The sequence below is a fragment of the Candidozyma pseudohaemuli genome (assembly GCF_003013735.1).
Source record: "Candidozyma pseudohaemuli strain B12108 chromosome Unknown scaffold00004, whole genome shotgun sequence".
Taxonomy (NCBI): Eukaryota; Fungi; Ascomycota; class Pichiomycetes; order Serinales; family Metschnikowiaceae; genus Candidozyma; species Candidozyma pseudohaemuli.
Window position 1 is genome coordinate 83,289 of NW_020194438.1, and position 23,712 is coordinate 107,000.

A 23,712-nucleotide genomic window follows, 5' to 3' on the forward strand; every position below is an offset into this window, starting at 1 on the left:
GCGAAGCCTAAATGTCAACTCACCACCACCCCATGGAACTTTTGAAATTCGCCAGTGGGAACAGAAAGGGGTTGATCGCCGTGGTGGCGGCCATCGTCTTGCTCAACTTGATCTACCTCGTTGGCATCGACACACTGTTTCTTGGTTCGGGCGTGGGAATATGGAGGTTTGCAACCGACCTGGCCCAGTACTATATTGTGGACGACGAGTTCGTGAAAGGCGAGCCGGCGCTACGGAAGGTGGCCAAGTTTCTGGAAGAGGCGCCTATAAGCAAGGAGGAATTGACCCGGGCGTTGACGGAGAAGCTCGATAAGGAGGGTGGAGAGTTCCTCAAGAAGATCTACCAGGATGTCTCAGACAAGTACTACGAGGAGTACAAGACGATTCTCAAGGCGGAGATGAAGAAGAAGATGGAGAACGACTACACGTATTTGTTTTTCCAGACGCTCCAGAAAAGCTACCAGTTGCTCGGGGAGCTTAAGGCTCGGTACCTCGAGCTGCACGAGGCTGATATCCAGAAGGCGATCATTGCGGACTACTTGAAGGATACTACGGATGAAAAGTTGAAGGAGAAGCTCAAGGAGGGCAACAATCTACAGTTTGACCGCCTGCGGTACTTTCAATTCTTATTCAACGACATCCTTCTCAAGCACGGTCCCAGAACTTCAAAACTCAGTCACTCTGAAAAGGGCAAGGATATCGTGAGCAATGCCTTCCACGAAATCACCGATCCCGTCTACTCGAAGCGTTTCTTGACAAGACGCAGAGTCACCTTGGATAAGCAGAAATTTGAGGATCTCCAGTCATCCCACGATAGCGTTGTCAGAGAGCTTCGCCTGATCATTAGACCTCCCGAGGATCTTTATCACGGAGATGGTATTGCAATCAGTGCCAACAAGCTTCATCTTCCAGGAGCGTTGATGTTGGCTGCTCAGCTTAGGCAAGAGGGTTCTCAGCTTCCTATAGAGATAGTGCTTGACTCGGAAGCAGACTACAATAAGCAAGCATGCGAGGAAGTGGCGCCTAAGCTCAGCGCAAAGTGTATTGTGACACAGCGGATTTTGGGCGACTCGTTGTTCGAGCTTCTTGGAAAAGAACCGTTCCAGCTTAAGGCCGTTTCCCTACTCCTCTCGTCTTTCGACAACACCATTGCATTGGACGCCGACAACTACGCGACGAAAAACATCGATTTTCTTTTGACATCGTGGCCATACTTACAGACCCGTTTCTTGCTTTGGCCTGATATCTGGCACAAGGGCACCTCGCCAGTGTACTACGATTTGGCTCGTTTCGACATTGGCGATGCCGTCAAGCGCCAGGGACTCGATAACTCCAGACCTTTCCACGAGTACACAACCAGAGACTACAACACGGAGATCTACTTCCATGATTTGGAGGGTACTCCTCCTGGTAAGGGCGTGGAAAGCGGACAATTAGTCTTCTCCAAGAGAGAGCATTTCAGGAGTTTGGCACTTGCTGCTTACTACAACATTCACAAGGACTTCTACTATCCACTTCTCTACCAAGGCGTTCACGGTTCGGGTGACAGAGAAACCTTCGTACCAGCCTTGCACGTCATGAAAGAACCATACTACCTTTGCGAGTACCAGGTTGAGTTTATGGGATTGGACCGTCCAAGGCCTACAGAACCCGAGGAAACATACTTTGATGAGAGCACATTAATCCAGAGGGATCCACAGCAGTCAGATAATTTTGCAAGAAGGTGGAGGCAATTCCTCAGAGCAGAACCACTAGACACAAGACTCTACATGTTCCAGCAAAATGACTACACAAAGAACCTTTTTAAGAAGTTTGCCGAAGCCAACAAGGACCTCGAAACACCAGAGGCGCTCTTCCTCCATGTTCATCTGCCAAAGATGAATCCACTCTACAACGAGCTCTCCACCAAAGCGCATTACGACTACGAAAGCCGATATTTGAGAAAGATTGGCGAGTACAACGATAAGGTGGGTACGTTTGATCATGAGCTCCGAATCCATGCTCTTTCGAAGTGGATTGTCTGTGATGAGTTCACCGATGAGGACTTCTGGAGCAGCTTCAAGGTGGACAGAAAGGCTCTCTGTCAGAAGGTTACGAATTATGTGAAGCAGTTGAAGAAGGACACGAATGACGCTTCGGCAGCTGAGCTCAAGGAGCTTCATGGAAAGATCGATATCACGAATTAGTGAGGGATACGTGCATTTTGCAGCCAGATGGATGCAACCCAAGAGTACATAGCATAACACATGAAACGAGATGATTTGAGTAGGCCTGCAGTGCAGTTGAAGCGGTGGGTTAATCTATTTCTACTGATAACTTTTATTCATATTCGTTAGGTTTAGTGAGGTCTGACATCGATGGGTATACATGGTAGTCCTCATCTGACCTCAATTGAGACAAGATTTGAGACAAAAGTTGAAATTCATAGCAAAGCTATTATTATGTTTTTGAAATGAACAAATCAAGGATCAAATATTTTATGGTGACCTATCAATCATGGAAACTGAATTCTCTGTGGGTTCAGTTTCAGTGCACAGTCCTCACCTCGTATAACCAGTTAAGCACATCACCACAAATCAGCAGAATGGCCGAAGGCACCAGATGATCTTTTTTCTCAAAAACTGAAATAGACAATCCTTTGAAATTTACCTTCTAGTTGAACTTTTTGTCTTTCATCCACCACTACCATCCGCAACCCCTCCATTAGTCAGCTCACCACCCATTCCACCAAGACCAAAACTTCCCAATTCTACAAAACCGATCTCAGATCGTCACATCAAATCTTCAAAACCCCCATAAATTCCCATCCAACGCTCCTCCAACGCCCCTCCGTGGGACCCTGAAACAGAGTCAGCATGTCTTCTCGCGGTTTGCATCCATTGCACCCATTCGGAGTTCGCAGCCGAAGTGGCCGTCATACCCCCACCAATAAAAACCACCAGTTCCGCACTCTGAAAACACGAAAGATGTCAAGAAATAGGCCACCCCGTAAAAACCAAAAAAACGTAGTTTCCACCATGCGGCGGAGAAGACTGGACTCCCCCGGACAGAGTCAAACGGACGGACTGCCTCTGTTGCGGACTTTTATGTCCCGACTCTGTCCGGGCGCGAAATAAAAAAAAACCCAACCTCTTGCTTTTCTTCTTTACAACATGTTGAGAACTTCAGCGCCCTTGAGAGCTTTTCTCAGATACAATTCGTCCAAGGCTGGTCACTACGAGGCCGTGGTCATCGGCGGTGGCCCAGGTGGCTACATCCACGCCATCAAGTTGGCCCAGTTGAACATCAAAACCGCCTGTATTGAGTCCAGAGGTGCTTTGGGTGGTACCTGTTTGAACGTTGGATGTATTCCTTCCAAGTCGCTTTTGAACAACACCCACTTGTTCCACCAAGTCAAGCACGAGGCCAAGGACAGAGGCATTGACCTCCCCGGTGAGGCCTCCATCAACGTGGCCAACTTGCAGGCTGCTAAGGACAAGTCCGTCAAGGGCTTGACTCTGGGTGTGGAGATGCTTTTCAAGAAGAACGGCGTCACCTACTTGAAGGGTCACGGTTCGTTCAAGGACGACAAGACCTTGACTGTCAAGCCAATCGATGGTGCTGAGCCATACGAGGTTACCGCTGACAACATCACCATTGCCACTGGTTCCGTGCCAACTCCTTTCCCAGGTATTGAGATCGACGAGGAGAGAATCGTCACTTCCACCGGTGCCTTGTCCTTGAAGGAGGTGCCCAAGAAGTTGGCCATCATTGGTGGTGGTATCATCGGTTTGGAGATGGCCTCTGTGTACTCCAGAATCGGCTCTGAGGTGACCATCATTGAGTTCCAGAACGCCATCGGTGCCGGTATGGACGGCGAGGTTGCCAAGCAGACCCAGCGTTTGTTGCAGAAGCAGGGTCTCAAGTTCAAGTTGGGCACTAAGGTCACCAGCGGTAAGAGAGACGGCGACAAGGTCAACATCTCCGTTGAGGAGGTCAAGTCCGGTAAGACTGAGGACTTGGAGGCTGACGTTTTGCTTGTTGCCATTGGTAGAAAGCCAAACACCGAGGGCTTGAACCACCAGGCTGCTGGTGTTGAGGAAGACGAGAAGGGAAGAATTGTGATTGACTCCCAGTTCAGAACCGCCAAGCCCCACATCAGAGCCATTGGTGACACCACCTTTGGTGTTATGTTGGCCCACAAGGCCGAGGAGGAGGGTGTTGCCGCTGCTGAGTACATCAAGCACGGCCACGGTCACGTCAACTACGGTAACATTCCATCTGTCATGTACACTCACCCTGAGGTTGCCTGGGTCGGTGCTTCTGAGGAGCAGTTGAAGGCTGACGGCATCAAGTACAAGGTTGGTAAGTTCCCATTCGTTGCCAACTCCAGAGCCAAGACCAACTTGGACACTGACGGTTTCGTCAAGTTCCTTGCTGACGCCGAGACCCAGCGTGTTTTGGGTGTCCACATCATCGGTCCTAACGCCGGTGAGATGATTGCCGAGGGTGGTTTGGCTCTTGAGTACGGTGCTTCCACCGAGGACATTGCCAGAACCTGCCACGCCCACCCAACCTTGTCTGAGGCCTTCAAGGAGGCTGCCTTGGCTACCTTTGACAAGCCCCTCAACGCTTAGGCATATAGAATCAACGTTTGATGAGATTGAGTGATTGTAGAGCCAGGGCGCCCAGTGCTTCAAATGGAAATAAGCTTTTAGCTTGAGTAGAGAACAGAATTGACTACAATTGAGTTACAATTTGAATCAATTTCGAGCGGCTCAATGTAGGGTGGCTTTTCTGCCGAAGAGCATCGATGATTTCTGCAGGTACACATCGAAGGGAGCAATGATATGGTGCCTCCTTAGAAGGGTCATAAGACCCCAGTATTAGCTTTGAGAGCATACATCAAAGTTTGCTATTCAATTGGCACGGCAATTGCACACGCCAATCTCGTCTACAACATAGATCGTAAAACTTTTCATTGTAACATTATTCATTACATATTCATTGAATATACCAGGCCCAAAGCCTGCCGACTATCGAGTTATGATGATGTAAAGGGCATGAATGATACCGGGAATGTAACCAAGGAAGGTCAAAATCAAGTTCAACCAGAAGGCGCCGGAGCAGCCGACCTCAAGGAAGACACCCAATGGAGGAATGAAGATCGCCACAATGATCTTAAGAATGTCACCGCAAACCATGTTTAATTATCGGAAGAAAAAAATGCAGCAGGTCGGGCGCCTTTTATATTCGTTTTCGCAGCAATCTTGTACAGCCTCACCGGATGGAAAGGCTGACAATAGATCTGCATCGCAGCTGACAGAGAACGAGTCTGCCTATACACGAGCTATTGTTCATTGTGAATTTTATTCGAGGATCGTATTTGTTTTGACTTTTGTGTGAAAAAGGCAAATTTTGGTTGGTCCTTTGGGTTTTGTTCCTTGTGTAACGCTGGAACGCAGACGTTGCGATCCCCGAATATAGCGCTGCTGCAGCTTGCTAGCGAGACGATGACATAGATAGGCGCAGACGAGAATGGTTGCAAAAATCGGGGCGAGACTCACAAAAACATGGATGACTCCTCCCGCAGGGTTCACGGACCCTGGTTTCCAAATTTAAATTTCTCCGTTTTCCCTGCAAAACGTCACTTCTCGGCACCGGTCAGCAATAAGCAGCAAGGCGAAGCCTATCGTCATGGACCAACTTGGCGTAGCAAGCAAGGGCGGTTAAACGCCAGGCGGCTTCTGGCGAGATCTTCCCGGGCTCCACAAAAAAACCGGACTTTGGGCATTTTGAGCTGTGGAGCCGTGGAGCGTTGTAAGGGTGGTTTTGGCGATGGAATGTGGCTGAATGGGAGAGGGTTTTGCGGGATTGGGAAATCGGAGTGGTGGGTGCGTTTGGAATTTGGGCCTGGGCCGCCGAGGGGTGGTGTTATGGTTGAATTTAAGGCTTGTGAGGTTCGGGTAGGGTATTGTAGGTTTGGGGTAGGCTGGGCTTACTATGGGGTGTCGTATTGTTGCAGTAGGTGGAGTGCTCTAGCCGTTACAATCAGCTTTAGCCGTTACAATTGGCAGGTAGACTAGAAAGTGAAATGTCCATACATTGCGGTGATATGTAAGTGAAGGCTGCGTGGTGCTAAATCAGGGACGCTTCAGTGCCATTGAAATGGACTTACTCTTGGTTGGCTAAGGCACCCACTTGCTTGATAGCTAGCATATCAATTGTCACCCTACCAAAATAGACGACAACGGCGAATTACTAATGCAAAACACGGCTTAAGCTGAATACTCAGCCTACTCTCTCGTAATATCGTGTTCGACGGCGTATTGTTCTACTGCTGATACGGTCTCATTGTTAGCACCAGCATTGTCTTACCAGGCTGGAGATCGTCAAGTCCTGACAAAGATGTTCTAGGGAGGTCAGTTGAAATCTGGGCAACAAACGTATTTCAATTGACTGGCTCGTCTTTTGAACGTCATCTTCTTACCTCGATTACGGTGCTATTGACTGTGGTGGAGAGTATGGTAGAGAGTATATGGAGACACCCCACCAAGACCCTACAATTGACTCGGAAGCGTCGGTGTCAAACCTACAGGACCTTCCTAACATCTTACACGATCTTCAAAAGTAACCTAAATATGTCAATTAAGCCGATAAGCTATATATGGAGGTTCCACCACATCTCCAAATTTTGCAACCGTTGATCGCGCAGAACCGTTCTGACCCACCCGCCACACCACACAACCAAGAACGTCAAAAAGCCTTTGAATACAAATTCGATTGGAAGATGAAAACCACCATCACCAAAACCAAAACATCCAAAATTTCACCACCCGTCCCACGAACCGGTGGATCCATGCTCACGGTTTCGCTGTGCAGCGTAAACGTCGTTCCCGCACTTTTTTTCTCAATTTCCAACCTGACTCACGAACTCAACAACCAAATGTCTGAATTACCCCTCCAGATCCTCCAGGCCGTGGACAAACACGGCTCTATCGGCAACACTTTGGAAGCCGAGGAGTTCAAGAATGTCGATTCAGGTGCGCTACACGCCTCCTTGGCCTCGCTCTGGGCCAAAGAGATGATTGTCTTTGACAAGATTGAAAAAGACATCTGGGCCTTGACGAAAGAGGCCGAGGAGTTCTTGACCTCTGGATCTCACGAGATTCGTTTGCTAGACGAGGTTTTGAAGTCTTTGGACGGTCTCAAAATCAGCGATGTCAATGCTAAACTAGGTGCTGTGGGTAAGTTGGGCCAGGGTAAGGCTTTCAAGAACGGCTGGGTTGCCAAGGACGGCGACAAGTTGGTGTCTAAGGTGGACAAGCTTCCGGAGGACGTTGTGGTTGAGAACTTGAAGCAGATCAAGGCCACTGGCACCTTGGACGACAAGAAGGAATTGACCGAGCTCAAGAAGAGAAAGTTGGTTACCATGACCAAGCAGATCGGCTACAAGGTCACCAAGGGACCAAAGTTCGGTTTGGAAATCAAGTCCTACGAGACTGACATCACCAGTGATATGGTCACCACCGGCTCCTGGAAGGACGCTGAGTTCAAGCCTTACAACTTCAACTCGGAGGGTGTGTTCCCCAACTCCGGTGCCTTGCACCCATTGATGAAGGTGAGAGAGGAATTCAGACAGATTTTCTTCTCCATGGGCTTCACGGAAATGCCTTCTAACCAGTACGTTGAGTCTGGTTTCTGGAACTTCGACACATTGTTCGTTCCTCAGCAGCATCCTGCCAGAGACTTGCAGGACACTTTCTACTTGAAGGACCCCAAGCACGCCAAGATCCCAGAGGACGGTGCTTACTTTGAAAACATCAGAGACGTCCACCAGGACGGTGCTTACGGCTCCATCGGTTACCGTTACCCATGGAAGGAGGACGAGTCTCTTAGAATGGTTTTGAGAACCCACACCACCGCCATTTCTGCCGCCATGTTGAAGAAATTGGCTGACGACCCCAAGCCCACGAGATTGTTCTCCATCGACAGAGTCTTCCGTAACGAGGCTGTTGATGCCACTCACTTGGCCGAGTTCCACCAGGTCGAGGGTGTGCTTGCAGGCTACGACATTACGCTAGGAGACTTGATCGGTTTCATGGACGAGTTCTTCTCCAAGATGGGTGTGGATGGTTTGAGATTCAAGGCCGCCTACAACCCTTACACCGAGCCCTCTTTGGAGATTTTCGCTTACCACAAGGGTCTCGGCAAGTGGGTCGAGATCGGTAACTCCGGTATGTTCAGACCCGAGATGTTGGAGCCCATGGGCTTGCCCAAGAACTTGCGTGTGCTCGGTTGGGGTCTATCGTTGGAGAGACCCACCATGATCAAGTATGGTGTGTCGAACATCAGAGAGTTGTTGGGTCACAAGGTGTCGTTGGACTTTATAGAGACAAACCCTGCTGCCAGGTTGGACGACGACTTGGTTGGTTGAGCATTGCACATAATGACATAGGAGAGTGGAGGCTGCAAGGGTGGTTCTGCAATACATATATACGAAAGCAACAGCATGAAACGATTGTAGGGCTGAGCTACTTTAGCTTTTCGTTATTTGGCATTAAATCTGCAATTTCATGAGTCGACTAAATTTACAAAAATACACCAATGGTATTTTGTGTCAAGTCCATCCCTGTGGACGCCATTGTTAATTTGTGAGGGTGTTCCACATTTCGCAGCCATTGGTTGATACCCACCCATAACGAAAATCACCAAATCCTCGAGTCGACAAAAAACAACATCATACCGTTTCTAACAAAAACCCAACTTTTATTAAAATCGCCAAATCCCAAAAATTGCTTTCCGTGCCTCACTTCCCGTTTGAGCCATTCTCACCGCTCAAACCGGCTCACCTACACCTTCTGCGCGCACATCACCAAAGTCAACGTCGACTAGTACCAGATGTCGTCTGCGGTTGAAAAGTCAAAAAAGCCCAAAAAGCCTCTTGATGAGGAGCACGCCTGTCGCTGGGCCGGCTGCAGCGAAGACAAGTTCCCAAACTTGGCCTCTTTGGTTAACCACGTGAGCAACGCCCATTTGGCTCAGAACACCCAGGTCTACACGGCTTCCCAGATGCGCTACAGCTGCCAGTGGGAGGGATGTTCTCGGTTTGATGTGGAGCAGCCATCCCGTTTTGCCCTTATTTCACATTGCCGGACCCACACGGGTGAAAAACCTTACTTCTGTCCGATTCCCGAATGTGACAAGCACTTCACCAGATCGGATGCCTTGGCCAAGCACGTCAAGGGTGTGCACGATTTGCACCAGCACAGGGACGCTATTGCGTTGATGAAGTACAGAAAGGAGAGGAACAAGGGCGATGTGTTTTTGGAGGAGAACTTGAACACCTTGACGGAGGAGGAGTACGCCATGTTCTTGCGCAGAGACTACGAGTTGCGGATGCCATGGTGGTTTTCCAAGCGGTTTGTGGATTCGCTTAAGACGGAGGATTCTTCGTTGCAGAGTCTCTACGATCAGCCTTTGGAGCTCAGACAGTACGACTTGGCCTTGTCTCGTTACAAGACATACCTCAGAAACCAGCAAAAGGACGATCTCTTGACGGAAATGAGCGACGACACTGCTCGTCAAGTTAAGCATGCCGTGGCCAACTACAGGCCTGACACATTGAACGTGTACGAGGGAAGCGACGTTCTGAAGCTCTATAACTCATACAGCAAGCTCACAAACAAACTTGCCACGGCAACGCGAGTTCAGAAAATTACAGAAAGGAAGCTTGAGGAAGCAAAGAAGGAGAAGAGGCGGTTGTGGGCTTTGACCCAGGTTTTGCTCGATGCCAATGTGGAGCTTGGTTTGCCCGAGGGTGAAGTCAGCGTCGACGAGCTTGACAAAGTCCTTCTAGCAGATGGGGTCGGGGAAGCCGAGGGAAACTAATTGATTCTTAAATGTTGATTTGGCGGAAGAGGTATCGAATGGTATCGGCAGTGGATGAGGTGAGGTATTATCATTGACCGAGGAAAGGGGCTAAACATTATGATGCCAAAACTCAAAACTCGGGACTCGGAACTCTAACCACTCACCAATGCTATTAATCTGAGAAGCAATTGACAATGCCATGAAGACTATGGCCTGGTGGTGGTGGTGGTACTCTCTACACCCGTACACCAGATATCAACCTACATCTGCCTTCTCATCTCATCAAGTCTCACCAGAAACCATCATGGCAGTTGCACTCAAACAAATCGCCGAGGTCACAGAAACAGACTCTGGTAGAGATTCTGGCAGAGACGATACTGACATAGTCGATGAGTCCCTCAGTCTAGATCAGCTCCTCGATGAGCTCGCACAGGAAACAAAACCAAAAAGCACCAAAGAGAACGAGTTCTCGCAGATCCAAGCTGGGCTTGAAAAATTACCAAAAATCGACAGCAATCTAGAACAGCGGCTCGAGGAAGCTGCCAAGGCTAAAAAGCAGGTGCTTCCAGCCACCTCCGTCAAAATCAACGACCCCATCGCACACAAAGTCAAGAAGACGAAAGAAGAGATCGATGCCGACGCAGGCAGCAAATGGTTTAATATGAAAAAGAAGGAGATCACGCCTGAAATCAAGCGTGACATGCTTGTTATCAAGAACAGAGCTGTGTTAGACAGAAAGAGACATTACAAAAAGGACAAGTGGGAAATTCCAAAGTACTTCCAGACCGGTACCATCATCGAGGGCAACACGGAATACTACTCTGCAAGACTCGCAAAGAGGAACAGAGGCCGTTCTCTTGCTGAAGAAATCTTGAATGATGAGGAGGGTGGAAAGTACTTCAAGAGAAAGTACCACGAAATCCAGAGCGAGAGAACGAGTGGAGGAAAGAAGCACTTGAAGAAGCTCAAGAAAAAGAGACAGGGCTACTAGGTATATACATAAGCATTGGGTTGAGCCGTAACATCGTAAGTCTATAAAGTAAGTGAGCTATTCCTCTAAACCAGCCCGGCGGAACACATCCAGACGCACCTCGTCCCACAAAAGTTTCTTTGCGTCTTTGGTCAACTTCTTCTTTTCACCATTGGCCAGCTGCAGCTTGAGCTCCTTTTTGATATTGTCGCTCTTGACCTTGTATTCGTAGGCGGTTGTAGCAGCAGCAGCTAGGTTGACCAAGTAATTTCTCACAGCGATTTCCTTATATTGAAAGGTGAGGTGGGACTGATCGCCTTGCGTAATGGGAGGTGAAGGAAGCTGTCTTTTGGGCTGGTTTATTTGTAGTAGTCTGGACTGTTTGACAGAGATCTCTGCCACAGACTTTTTGAACAGACTGTCAAGCTTGTGCTCCGTGTATAAGTTCAGTGAGTAGAGCGTATAAATAAGCTCCTTATCGGAAATATGAGGCTGGAGGAGCACAATCTGACAGATTTGTGCAAGATCGCCGACTAGTTGAGGAAGCTGCTGGTCGGAGTATGAGATATCTGGAGATGACGACACCATGGGCATATGGTTGAGCATGAGTTTACAGCGGGTCACGTTGAGGTTCCAGTCCACCAAAGACTCCGGCACGTTTTGATATTGAAGCTCTGAGCCCAAGGAGATCTTGTACATTTCCAGGTCGTCGTCTGTCTCGGGATAGTCGTGCAGCAGCTTTGACTGAGCAAACTGGTCTTGAGCGTAGCTCTCATGCAAGGCAATATCGTTGATCAACTGTTCAACAGTAGTCGTAGTTTGTTCAGCGTCTTCGGGGATCGTGGCTGTTGAGGACAGGTATATCGAGGGTGCTGATCTGACGGACCTTTTCCCCCACGAAAATACACTCAGTGCCAGCAGCCGGTGCAGCAGATGCAGATTATGGAGATGCTTGAATTGGGAAGGAGCTGAACGGACAGAAGTGGCCGAACTGTGTCCTAGAGATTGCAGAGGGAGCTGCTGGTAGATAGCGTTTCTGGCGGAATCTCGGAACTGGGAGGGCGGCAGGGACGCCTGGGAGTTTTTCCGGGCAGGCACGCCGAACATTTTGAAATTTCTAAAGTGGTTCGTTCGAGGTGTAGTTGGTGAAGCGATGGGTGTGGTTTTTTTTTTATTATTTTTCGTGAGAATCTGTGGGGAGACAGTGACTGTGGAGAAGACGCAGGACTTCGGATTTTCTCCGGGATGCCCATCGAAAGCAGGGTTCCCAATGGTGAAAACGTTCGAGATTTGGGTTTTCCGATACCACTGGGTGAAGAATTACGGGATCCAAATCTCGAGCGATCTCGAGGATTTTGGGCCCTGCTGGACAAGAAACCCCTTTTTCATGCTCTGGAAAATCATCCCGAAAAAGGCAAGAATAAGAAATACTGCGACCGCCACGCAGGCCGCTCTCGAGATTACGAGCCTATTTTTTCCGGATCGCCCGCCTGGACCGTGGAGACTCGTGAGTCAAAAAAGCTTATTTGTATGTGTTGATTGGACACTTTCACAAAGTATGACGTCGATTTATAAGCGTGTTGGGGAGATATGGCGGCGTAACCATGAGGTGATGGGTGCGAAATGGTCATTCTCGGATAAAAGTGGGCAACTTGCGGAATGGCCTGGGGTATGTGATTTGGGGAAATTGGGTGGGTGTTTTGGGGTCTTCAAGGTTGGGAGATTGGCATTTTATGGTTAGTTTTTTGAAATTGGGGAATTTTGGTGATTTTGGCGGAGGGTGTCTGTTGCTGAGGTAGCAGTCCGGATAAGAGAGGTGCGGATACGAGAGGTGCCTGTGGTTGCAAATCCAAGCCAGCGTGAAGGGGTTGTTCTGTGGGGGAAGCTATCTTTTAGGTTTTGGGGATTTGGATGCTGCTAGATAGGTCATGCTAGTAAGGTGGGGTCCATGAGGTGAGTGGAGGTGTCATTGGAAGGCAGCATTCTACAACAAGAGCTGAAAGAACCATTTATGACGAAGTTACCAGCATTTAAATACTCTTAGAGAGAGAAGTAATACTTGCTTTGAATTGTTGATTCTCATGGATATGGCAAAAACGAGCCCCAGTGCCCCCGAATGTGTCACAGTGGTGTAATATTATCCGGCTCACAGCAATGTATACTCGTATTACGTATCAAGAGTACCTTTATGGACTATCCAAATGCCATTGGAGAAAATGTTCGAAGAAATAACACACTTTCGAACGAAAACCCAAGAATTCTCAAATCCATGGTGGTTGTTGTGTTGATACTCCGGTGGTTGCAGCTCATCAGCCTGCACATCAAACGCTCAAATCAACTACTTCTTCCACAACATGGCGGAAATCCCAGAGGAGTTCACCGAAACCTACGGCTTCCATCTAGATAGTCATAAGGATGGTGTCAAGTTGTTTGATGCTCCTGTTGATTTTGGCAATTCCAAGATCGCCTCCCTGCCATTGAACTTGTTAGCGGTGGGAAACATCAAGAAAGTGTACATTGCATCCAACACGTCCCAGCTTGTCATTGGCCATGTCGAGACTTTGGAGGAGGACAGGAAGTACGTCGACCTTGATCTGATCACAATTGTGGGTATAAGCGCCGATAATGAATATGTTTATGTTGTCACGAATGGAACGCTAAATAGAGTATCCACTGACGAATTGCTTCTGGGTGGACAGACGTTCACTGAAATAGCGAAAGATGTTAAGAACTTTAAAGTGTCTCCTACGGTTCCAGGTTTGACTGCTGCCCTTTTGGAAGACGGTACCCTTAATGTGTTGAAGGATGACGACACAGTGCATTCTGTTGAAAATGTGGAATGCTTCGCTTGGGACCTAGAAGGAACTGCCATCGGTGTGGTAACTAAGGATGAAATTGCTGTCTACAAGCCTGACGGTGAAAAGCTCTCTTCCTATACCGTCGAGGAATCATACAACGACATAGCTGCTATACATTCTGGACAATGGCTTCTAATGAGTAGCCCCTCGCCGGAGGACGCCACATATACGCTCCTTTCCAAAGAGGAGTCAGGCTTCAATACCCTCGATGTGCCATTAGCACCACCATTCGGTGAGGTTGAACGAGTCCAGCAAATGTACTCTACTCACTTGCAAAACTGGATCAACGGCAAGACCTTGGCGCTTGTATCCACTGCACTCGCTACCGAAATAGCATCCATTGAGTACGATGGTGAAGCAAGTAAGCTAATTGCTCACGCAAACGACACGGATCGTGCTGAACTTCCTGTTGACGACGAGTCGGGTGACGATACTTTGCCAGTCGGTATGGCGGTAGATGTCACAGGTACTACAAGAGTTGTAAAGGAACCCTGTCTGGGAGTAGAGGAGGCAAATGGTGTTTTACCAAGATTGTTTTGCTTGAACAACAATGGTATGTTGATCGCCTGGGACGTTTTCGAGTCCCGAGAAATCAATAACGAGGGTCTCAGCTTGGAGAGAGCACATCCTCAACTACAAACGGTGGACATTTCAGCATCAAAAAAGTCTGATGCTGTAAGCCTGGGTCCTGCCTCAGTGCCTGTGAAATCTGACCCAGTCAGCCTGGGTCCTTTCTCTGCACCTCCAGTCGCCAAAGAAACTACCAAGCCTTCAGCCCCACCAGCATCACCGTTTGGCTCTTCGCAACCATCAGGTCTGCTTGGTTCAGAAGGAAGCCAGGGAAACGGTTTTGGCCAATCAGGGTTCGGCAAGTCAGGTTTTGGCAAGTCAGGTTTTGGCCAGTCAGGTTTTGGTCAGTCCGGTTTTGGTCAGTCTGGTTTTGGCCAGTCAGGATTTGGTCAGTCAGGATTCGGTCAATCTGCGTTTGGCCAATCCGGTTTTGGCCAAAAACAGCAGATCAAGGGCAGTGGAGATGTCAAATCTGGGTTTGGAAGTTATGCCTCAAAAAACAATGCCCTCACTGGCGATGCTAAATCATCGCCATTCGGCAAAACAACCGCATCGAATGACATTTTTGGCTCTCAGAGCACCTCCAACGAAAGCCTGAAACAATCGATGTTCGGTGACTCCAGCACGAAGCCATTTGGCTCATCCTCAGAATCGAAGGACATCTTTGGTAGCTCATCTAGCACGAAGCCATTTGGCTCTACGACGGATGCAAAGCCATTCGGAAGTGATGCAAAGCCATTCGGATCAACATCAGGGGCAAAGCCATTTGGTTCAACTTCAGATACAAAGCCATTTGGTTCAACTTCAGAAGCAAAACCATTTGGATCCACGACTGATGCAAAGCCATTCGGTTCGACCTCCACGAAATCTATTTTCGGTAATCCCACTGATGCAAAAACATCTAGTCTGTCTTCAAAATTGGAGTCATCCTTTGGTACTTCTTTGGAATCAAAGCCGCTGGAGGCATTTTCAAAAGCAGCATCGGCTTTTGGATCCTCTGACAAAGCAGCATCGGCTTTTGGATCCTCTGACACTGCTAAGCCATTTGGATCTTCCAGTACTTCCAAGCCATTGTTTGGACAAACGACTGATTCCAAGCCATTCGGTCAGCTGTCCGAAGTCAAACCATCCGGAGCACCATTGTCCCTGTCACCTTTTGGTTCAGCTACATCTGAGAACGACAAGCCTTCTCTGGAAACGAAGGAGGAAACGAAGCAGGAAACGAATACCCCCGCCGGCGAGTCATCCAAAGAACCTCAGAAGCCATCTTTGTTTGGCCTGACCTCCGCCAACGAATCGTCTCCTTTTAGCAAACTTGAGGAATCTAAGCCATCCGAAACTTCCCAAGATAAGGAGCAATCGGATCTCTCTTCGGAGGTCGACAAGTTGTCCGTCAAGCAGGCTGACGAGAAGGCTGCTTCAGAGAATCACGATAATTCACAGACTTTGGTCGGTAAACCTGTGGAATCATATTCACCAAAAAAGCCATCTGTGTCTGGAGAGTCCAGCCAGGCAGATTCCAAAGAAGAGAAGGAAAAAGCATCACAATTTGGTGGCTTCAATGCTCCCACGGACTCAAGTAACGACAAGCAGTCACCATTCGGCGGCTTCTTTAAACCTGGTCTCTCGTCTCAGACTGAGGGATCTCATGAAAAGCCTCCCATTTTTGGTTCTCAGTCCTCAGACAAGACCTCACCTTTTGCATCCTTGAAGAGTTCTGAGAAGACACAAGAGGAGGATTTATCGAGCGGAGTTGACGATGAAGCTCCATCAAAGAGTGAGATACCAAAACAATCCTCACCATTCGATGTCTTGACTGAGACCCCTGAACAGAAGTCCTCTCCGCTTAAAGACTTCGATGGTTTGAAAAAGAACCTTCCAAGCGAAGAAGCGCCTGCCTCTGATGTGTCCTCCCAAGATGTTTTGAGCTCTAGCGAAGTGCTGGAAAAAGAAGAAGTTTCATCAGAAAAGGAGGAACCAGCATCTCCTGGAATCGATAAGAGCCAACCGGCAGCAGTTCAAACACCGTTGAATAAGGATGCGACACCGGAGACCAAGCCTTTGCCATCATCGCGGAGTAGCCCATATACATCAACTCCATCGAATGAGTCGCCATCTACTCTGCTGTCTACCGAGAAGAAGGAACTACAAGTCGCCCCTTCTGCTCCTCAAAATACCCAAAGTCAGCCTGTCAAGGCTCAAGATGCCAGACCCCCCTCTCCAGCGGAACTGGTCAACATTGTGCCTCCATTAAACGACGTTGAGCTTCGAGTCTTTGGCCGTCTTGGATCCCAGGAAAATAAAGGCACACCTGTGGAAAAAGAGATGCGTTTGGTGTTGCAGACCACCGATGCCATGAGCAAGATTCTCAGGCTTAATGCGAAAAACTTGGAAGACAGAATCAAGGCTCTTGAGTACGATCAAGATCCAGAAGACTACAGGCGTTTGGGTTCTGCCAACTCTCTCACGAAAGTGGCCTTTACCAAGGTTGTGGATGGAAGGAGCACGGTGTTAGCAGCTCGTGAGCTCAACAAAAAGTTGGAGACTTTAATGAAAACTGCAGAAGAGAGCGAAGAAACAAGAAAGCTCTGCGAGCGGTTGGTGTTGCAAATCGCCAAGTTCGAGAAATCCTTCACTCCTGAGAACGTCAGAGACCGTCCTCTTGAGGTCAGAGGCGAGATGCTCAAGACACGTCTCCGTGAGAAGATGAAAAAAGTGGAAAAGTTGCACGCCGAAGTGCTAGAGAAGCTGACTCCGCTTTTACTTGAGCGCAAATCAGATGCTAGTGGGACCACCTTGGTGGAAAGGCTCGAAGAGGCTACTTATGAGATCACCTCCAAGATCAATCTCTACTTCAGGCAAATCACCAAAATTGAAAAAGAGATCAACGAGCTACAAGGCTCAAAGCTCCTCACGGATGGAAAGGTGCAGCGCAGAATTCCAAACGAAAGCTTTCAACAAACCAGATGGGCGTGGGCCAAGCAGCTCTCGTCCACTACAGTTGTTCAGGACGAACTCTGATCTAGTGCATACATAGCGCGCGAAGGTAAATAAACATCACCAAAGGTAAATACTCATCTTCATGAGCGAACTTCTAGGAACCAAGGTCGCTGTGCCAGGCACGACAAGAGGATTTGGTGTCCTCAAGTACATAGGGCCCATTGAGGGGAAGTCTGGAGTTTTTGGTGGAATCGAGCTTCAAGGCCCTATAGCAGCATCAAGAGGTAAGAACAGTGGTGCTGTAGATGGGGTACAATACTTTGAGGTTCAGCAGCCCATGAGTGGTCTTTTTATACCGTGGGAGAGACTCAGGTCATCTAATGCCCGGTTGCCCAGATACGAAGATACGATACGACCCCTGAACGGTTTTCCAGATAACCTCAGAACACCATCACCAACGCATAAACCACTTTCCAGAGTCAGCAGGCCTCTGTCGCTGTCACAGAGTCCTCAGTTAGCTCAGCCTATTACTCTTCCAAAGAGAAGAGTCATCTCTGGAGAGTCTGTTACGAGATCTGCGGGTGGATCAAGAAGTGATCTGGGGGACTTGTTCGACAGAACTAGGACGCTGTACGATGCTGATGCCGCTAGAAAGGAAATAAGCGAGTTGAAGGCCATAGTAGGCAGCAAGTCCAGAGATCTCCAGGAGAGAGACAACATTCTTGCCGGTCTTCAGAACACAGTGAACGAACTACAGGCTGTCTTGGGTGATCTAGAGCAGGAACTCGAACAGAAGAACCAGAAGATAGCGAAACAAAAGGCCGACAACGACAAAGCCAGGGAAGAATGGCGTGAGAGTCTTCAGCTCATGATGTCCGCTCAGCAAGAAGCAGAGGAGCTCTACGAGCAGCAGATTCAGGAACTCAGGAAAGACGGAGAGGGTGACAAAACCGCAGAACTCGAAAAGCGCCTTGCAGCTTTGACGGAGGAAAACAATAAACTCAAGGAGCAAGCCAGTCTGGCATCTGGAGAAGATACCGAGGAAAAGAAACAAGAGCTCGAAAAGTCCCTTGACCGTCTCCAGCAGGACGTAGCATCCTTAGAGTTTGTCATTCAAGACAGCCAGAAGAAAGTGAAGGAAAGGGATGCTAGGATTCACGATTTGGAGATTGAGCTTGAGGAATTTAAACTGAAAGAGGTGGATGGCCTACTGAAGCAGGTGGGTGGTTTAGATGTCTCTGACTCGAAAGCAAATGAGGATATCGAAGCCCTCGAGCGGCAACTCGAAGAGCTGAAGAAAGAGCTGAGTACTATGGAAGAGCGTGTCAAGAAGCTTGAGGCTGATCTAGAGCAGTCGAGGCGTGAAAACTCGCAGCTTCAATCAAAACAGGCCAACTCTCTGGAGCCAGACGAATTAGCCAAAAAAGTGGAAGACCTACAGCACGAACTCAAGATGCGTCCTACTTTCGAAGAGCTCAGTGAACTTCAGACTGCTCTTGAAGAGGTTGACCTGCTCCATCAAAAGTCAATGGAGGACAAAGACAGAGCGCTTGCCGCTGCAGAGGAACAGAAGAAGGCCTTGGCTGAGCAACTCAACCAGCTACGTCTGCAGCAAACTCAATCAAAACCGGAAGATCCTTCTGAAGACAAGGAAAATTCGGGACCTGTTAGTTTTGTCAAGAACGAGACATTGGGGATTTACAAACCACCAAAACCAGTGGACCCTAGCAGTGGTAGACTGAACTGGTGTGGGCTTTGTGAAAGAGATGGGCACAGCAGTCTCAATTGCCCCTACGAAAACGACATATTTTGATAGAATGTATAATGAAAAGCAAACGAAACAAGAGAGGCACAAGTAGTTTACCTGGAAAAAATCCTCCTAGGAGAATGAAAAAAACCAGACAAACACAACTCATACCTTCTCAAAAGAAGAATATGCCAGGAAGGGATCAAAGCTCTCGAGATAATTTCCATCCAGAGAAGCCTTCTTGTAATACCTTCTCTTGCAAAACTTCCAAACCTCACAACCAGCGAAAAAGACAATAGTGAAACCGATGGAAACACCCCATTCGTAGCCAATGGGTCCATGCAAAAACACTTTATCGTTGATCACCGGAATGTAAATGACAGGGAAAACAGAAACAAAAGCACCAATCACCGACCAGAACAAAAACTGATTGTCCCAGAGATCAGCACCCAAAGTCACGTACCACGGATTCTCCAGCTCTGGTCTCATATTAAAGAAGGAGAACTTCATGTGGATACATTCCCAAGCCAAAAACAAGGCACACCAAGTGAAGGCCGAAAAAGCAGCTGATCTTCCCTCAAAGACCAAATCACAATTGCTGCCGCTATTTTCGTTACACTTGTAGCCCAATTCACCGCTGCCTTTTCCGTAGACAACAATGACAAATACAGCCATACAACAAGCAGCCATCCAAGTACCATAGACAAACATGTCCAAGATCATGCCGGATGTGAAGATTCTGTTGTTTGGCGGCACATCCAAGATATCGTCACTCGCTTTCTCCTGACCCAATCCCATAGCTGGGAAGCAGGATGTCACCACGATAATCCAGAGTGTTTCGACTGGAGACAAAGGAAACACAGAGAAACCGGAATCATCGAAGAACGCCAAACCCACAATCAAGTAAAGCGCCTGAGCGACGTTTTCAGCAAGCAACTGCAAAACGAACTTTTGGATGTTGGACGACATTCTTCGACCCTCTTCAATGGCGTGAAGAATGGAAGCAAAGTTATCGTCCGTAAGAATAATGTCGGAAGCATCTTTGGCCACATCTGAACCGTTCATGCCCATAGCAATACCGACATCAGCCTTCTTCAAAGATGGCGAATCGTTGACTCCATCACCCGTCATAGCACAGAATTTGTTACGACGGTGCAACGCTTCAATCATCCTCACCTTGGTTTGTGGAGCACAACGGGCAATGACCAAAGGAAGAACAGGCAAATTGTCGATTTCCAAATCGCTGAGCTTGTCGAACTCCGTAGCTGTCATGCACATCGACTTGATCACCTCGTCGGAGTAGTGATACAAATTGTGAGGAAGGATGCCTACTTCCTGGGCAATGGCTCGAGCAGTTCCAAGCATATCACCAGTAAGCATGTGGACATTGATACCTGCTTTATGGCATAGTTTGACAGAGTCTCTTGTTTCAGGACGAGGTGGATCGTAGATACCAATCAAGCCCAAAAACGTCAATCCGGTCTCAACCTCCTCACGGTTGTTGATGTTGATCTTTGTGCAATTGACGCTTCTTTCAGCGAAAGCCAACACTCTGAGACCCTCGCTTGAGAGATTGTTCATCACCTCCTCGATTTCCTTCTTGTGAGCATCAGTGAGTGCTTCGATTGAATCCTGGTCGTTTGAACCGTACTTGAACTCGCAAATATCCAAAATTCTTTCAACTGCACCCTTGGTGTAGATCATAGCGTCAGCACTGGATTTACCATAAATAGACGACATTCTTTTGATGGAAGAGTCGAAGGAAAATTCAGCAAAGTGTTCAAGTAATCTGTCACCAACAAGCTTTTGTCTAGTAGACTCCAAACGAGTACAGAAGACATTGATGGCGATTTCGGTCGCATCACCCTGACCTTCCCAAACGGTGCCAGCGTCTTTTTCAACAGGCTGAATGGAGGAAATGTTGGCCAATGTAGCGGCGTCCATCCACCTTGAAAACAAGTACAGCGATTGTTTGAGGCTGAAAGGTTTGTACTCTGGCTCCTCGTCAATGTCATTAATCTCCTTGGGAGACAAATTGACAAAGCTGACTTCACCAACCTCTGGATTGTACACCTCGGTGGAGTTTGTTACCGAGAACGTACCAAGCGAAGGTATCCAGAGCTTTCTAGCGATCATCTTGCCCATGGTGAGGGTACCAGTCTTGTCAGAACAAATATCATCGATACCTCCAAGAGCCTCTAAAGAGTCTAATTTTCTCACGATGACGTTCTTCGTGACCATGACCTGGGCACCGATGGCCATTGTGATGGTAAGCACGACAATCAATGACGAGGGAATCATTGAAAGAGCCACACAGATGGCGTAGATGGCAACTGAACGATTGACATTCATTTCCTGGGTGGCCATCACCACAATTGCAAAGACCACTGCAACAAAGAAAAGAATGATTGCCAACCACGACAACTTCCGTTGCAACGGGGTACCCACATTTGTACCAAGAACGTTCATGATAATGTTGAAAGTGGATTTCCAAACGCAGGTGAAAAGCGATACGCCTGGGCGCTTCTTGACAATCAAATCGTCCTCAGAAGACTGCAAAGAAGAAGCAATTTTTCCAATTTCAGTGTGTAAGCCGGTGGCCACAGTGATACCTGTAGCACGACCCTTGGTTACAACCGAGGAGGAGTAGGCCATGTTGAGACGATCTCCCACAGGCACCAGTTCCTCAACGTCGTACACGTCCTGGTGGTTCTTTGTCACTGGAAGAGACTCGCCTGTAAGCAAGGCCTCGTCAGTTTCCAAATTCATGGCATCCACTAAACGCAAATCAGCAGGAATCGTATCACCGACTTTTATCACGACAATATCACCAGGAACCAAATCAACGGCGTTGATTGTCGAAGTCTGGCCGTCACGAACCACCACAGCGGAAGCCGAGGTCAAGTTACGCAACGAGCCCATGGTCTTCTCGGCCTTCACCTCTTGGATAAAGCCCACAAAGACATTGACAAAAACGACAAAAGCAATCACACCGCCGGAGATCCAGTCCCGGATCGCCAACGCAATGATCATCGAAATGATCAAAACCAAAACCATGGCATTGAAAACCTGGTGGCACAAAATAGCAACGTACGAGATGGTCTCCTCGTTGCCCAAGTTGTTGGGACCATGTTTTGCAGCCAAATCAGAAGCTTGCGATGAAGAGAGACCAGACTCGACATCGACAGAAAACAACGACGCCACTGCATCAGCAGCTAACCTGTAAGGTTCAGGCTCGGACGAGTGGCTTACTCTTCTCGGTTCTTGACCGCCTTGAACTTCAACTTTCTCACGAGAAAACGGCACATTGTTGGTTGAGTTAGCAGACGAGCAGGAAGACTTTATTTTCAAATCAGGCACAAGAAAAAGCGGCTACTCTTAGTTTTCAAAGAGACCACTGGGCGGTGCCAAAAAGCAAATAGTTGGGTGGAAACGCAGCCGTTCTCGAGATAAGTATTTAAACGGCCCGCCTGCATGAAGCCGTGAAATCTTTTTACATCTATCTATTACATGAAGAATCTGCCTGCGCACCCGACTGTCAAGCCGCTTTGACGTTTCTTGGCACACTATATTAGCGTACAACGTGGGCCACGGGGAGGTAGGAGAATTTTTGAATGAAAGGAATTTTGAATGAATCGAAGGGCCGTTGGGATTTGCAAGAATGGTGTTCTGTGTAGGTGTTGCTTAGCCCTGGGGGACCCTTACATATTGAGCAGGCAGGGAATTTTTCAGTGTAGGGGCGCTTGACCAATGCGGAAAGCGGGAAATTGGGCTTCTTTGGCGGCACCACTTTTGATTAGTTTGCGGCGGCGATGACCTCTGGGTAGAAGAAAGGCAAAAGAAAGTTTGTTCGCCGTGCCCATGTGGTCCGTAGTTGTGAAATGGTCCGTTTTGCCTAGTCCGTTTTGCCTAGTCATGCTGGATTCTCGGTGAACCGGTCGTCGTTAACGCAGACTTGGCAGTGATACATGTCAATGCAAGTTGGCCTGAAAATGGATTGGTTTCTCTTTGTAGGGGTGTTCATGAATCTTGCAGGTTGACTTCCAGAGGATTGGCAGGATTGCAACCACATCACCGATCCAAATTACCCAAAACGACTAGAGTGACATATCGTCCGAATTGACATATTGATTGAATCGCTGCGTAAATCAAGGTGTATTTCGTGGATGTGGAGCTCGTTGTGAGTATTATCATGTATTGCTTCGTCTGGGTCTGGTACTGGTGAATGTAGCTTTGAGGTAGATAGTTCGTATTGAGTTTCTGGCCAACCCAGCCCATACAATCCCAATTAGCGAATATGACTTTTAAAAACGCCAAACCACCCTCATACTGTCCTTCTGCATCACCACACCCTCAATGGCCATTCCACGACAACCCCCCCCCCCCCCCAATGGACCAACCTCAACCAACAACACCCACACAATCACCCCTCGTTGGCCCCCTTCGCCCCATTTCCATCCCCTGTCTCCCTCCTCAACGGCTGAACCATCTTCTTGATCAACGCCTGCTTCACAAAAAGCTTCGGCTCGTTCATCGCCACAGCGTTATACTGCAACAAGCTGTCGTGCTGGGCAATGGACGCTAGCGTGTCTCTGTGGACATTTGTGAAAAACTCGTCACGAGTCGTATCGGCATTTCCAACGCCTATGTACTTTTCCTTATTCCGAAGGAACTCGTTGTGTTCCCTTACTTTATCAGCCATGAGATGAGATGGATGTCAGCAATGTGCATTCGCGACTTTAGGAGGAGGTCTCAGAATAAGCTTCAGGGTCCCC

At 48.2% G+C, this 23,712-nt stretch overlaps 9 protein-coding genes across 9 annotated transcripts; 7 read left to right on the top strand and 2 right to left on the bottom strand.

The window, feature by feature from the left end:
• Nucleotides 1-32: 32 nt before the first annotated feature.
• Nucleotides 33-2,186, top strand: C7M61_002161 (alpha-mannosyltransferase; the record flags this gene model as incomplete). Its single annotated transcript, XM_024857544.1, has 1 exon — nt 33-2,186. The coding sequence occupies one exon, from the start codon at nt 33-35 to the stop codon at nt 2,184-2,186; it is 2,154 nt and encodes a 717-aa protein (XP_024714043.1).
• A 966-nt stretch (nt 2,187-3,152) lies between these two features.
• On the top strand, nt 3,153-4,616 carry LPD1 (dihydrolipoyl dehydrogenase; the record flags this gene model as incomplete). The annotated part of the gene is made up of 1 exon (XM_024857545.1): nt 3,153-4,616. One exon carries the CDS (start codon nt 3,153-3,155, stop codon nt 4,614-4,616), a length of 1,464 nt encoding a protein of 487 aa, XP_024714044.1.
• Nucleotides 4,617-6,925: 2,309 nt separating this feature from the next.
• Nucleotides 6,926-8,416, top strand: FRS2 (phenylalanine--tRNA ligase subunit alpha; the record flags this gene model as incomplete). The annotated part of the gene is made up of 1 exon (XM_024857546.1): nt 6,926-8,416. The coding sequence occupies one exon, from the start codon at nt 6,926-6,928 to the stop codon at nt 8,414-8,416; it is 1,491 nt and encodes a 496-aa protein (XP_024714045.1).
• A 464-nt stretch (nt 8,417-8,880) lies between these two features.
• C7M61_002164 (uncharacterized protein) lies at nt 8,881-9,870 on the top strand (the record flags this gene model as incomplete). Its single annotated transcript, XM_024857547.1, has 1 exon — nt 8,881-9,870. One exon carries the CDS (start codon nt 8,881-8,883, stop codon nt 9,868-9,870), a length of 990 nt encoding a protein of 329 aa, XP_024714046.1.
• Nucleotides 9,871-10,156: 286 nt separating this feature from the next.
• C7M61_002165 (uncharacterized protein) lies at nt 10,157-10,843 on the top strand (the record flags this gene model as incomplete). The annotated part of the gene is made up of 1 exon (XM_024857548.1): nt 10,157-10,843. The coding sequence occupies one exon, from the start codon at nt 10,157-10,159 to the stop codon at nt 10,841-10,843; it is 687 nt and encodes a 228-aa protein (XP_024714047.1).
• Nucleotides 10,844-10,900: 57 nt separating this feature from the next.
• On the bottom strand, nt 10,901-11,929 carry STD1 (Std1p; the record flags this gene model as incomplete). Its single annotated transcript, XM_024857549.1, has 1 exon — nt 10,901-11,929. One exon carries the CDS (start codon nt 11,927-11,929, stop codon nt 10,901-10,903), a length of 1,029 nt encoding a protein of 342 aa, XP_024714048.1.
• A 1,247-nt stretch (nt 11,930-13,176) lies between these two features.
• NUP159 (FG-nucleoporin) lies at nt 13,177-17,271 on the top strand (the record flags this gene model as incomplete). Its single annotated transcript, XM_024857550.1, has 1 exon — nt 13,177-17,271. One exon carries the CDS (start codon nt 13,177-13,179, stop codon nt 17,269-17,271), a length of 4,095 nt encoding a protein of 1,364 aa, XP_024714049.1.
• Nucleotides 17,272-17,332: 61 nt separating this feature from the next.
• C7M61_002168 (uncharacterized protein) lies at nt 17,333-19,003 on the top strand (the record flags this gene model as incomplete). The annotated part of the gene is made up of 1 exon (XM_024857551.1): nt 17,333-19,003. One exon carries the CDS (start codon nt 17,333-17,335, stop codon nt 19,001-19,003), a length of 1,671 nt encoding a protein of 556 aa, XP_024714050.1.
• Nucleotides 19,004-19,102: 99 nt separating this feature from the next.
• On the bottom strand, nt 19,103-23,639 carry C7M61_002169 (potassium/sodium efflux P-type ATPase, fungal-type; the record flags this gene model as incomplete). The annotated part of the gene is made up of 2 exons (XM_024857552.1): nt 19,103-22,276; nt 23,424-23,639. 2 exons carry the CDS (start codon nt 23,637-23,639, stop codon nt 19,103-19,105), a joined length of 3,390 nt encoding a protein of 1,129 aa, XP_024714051.1.
• Between the last annotated feature and the right edge of the window lie 73 nt (nt 23,640-23,712).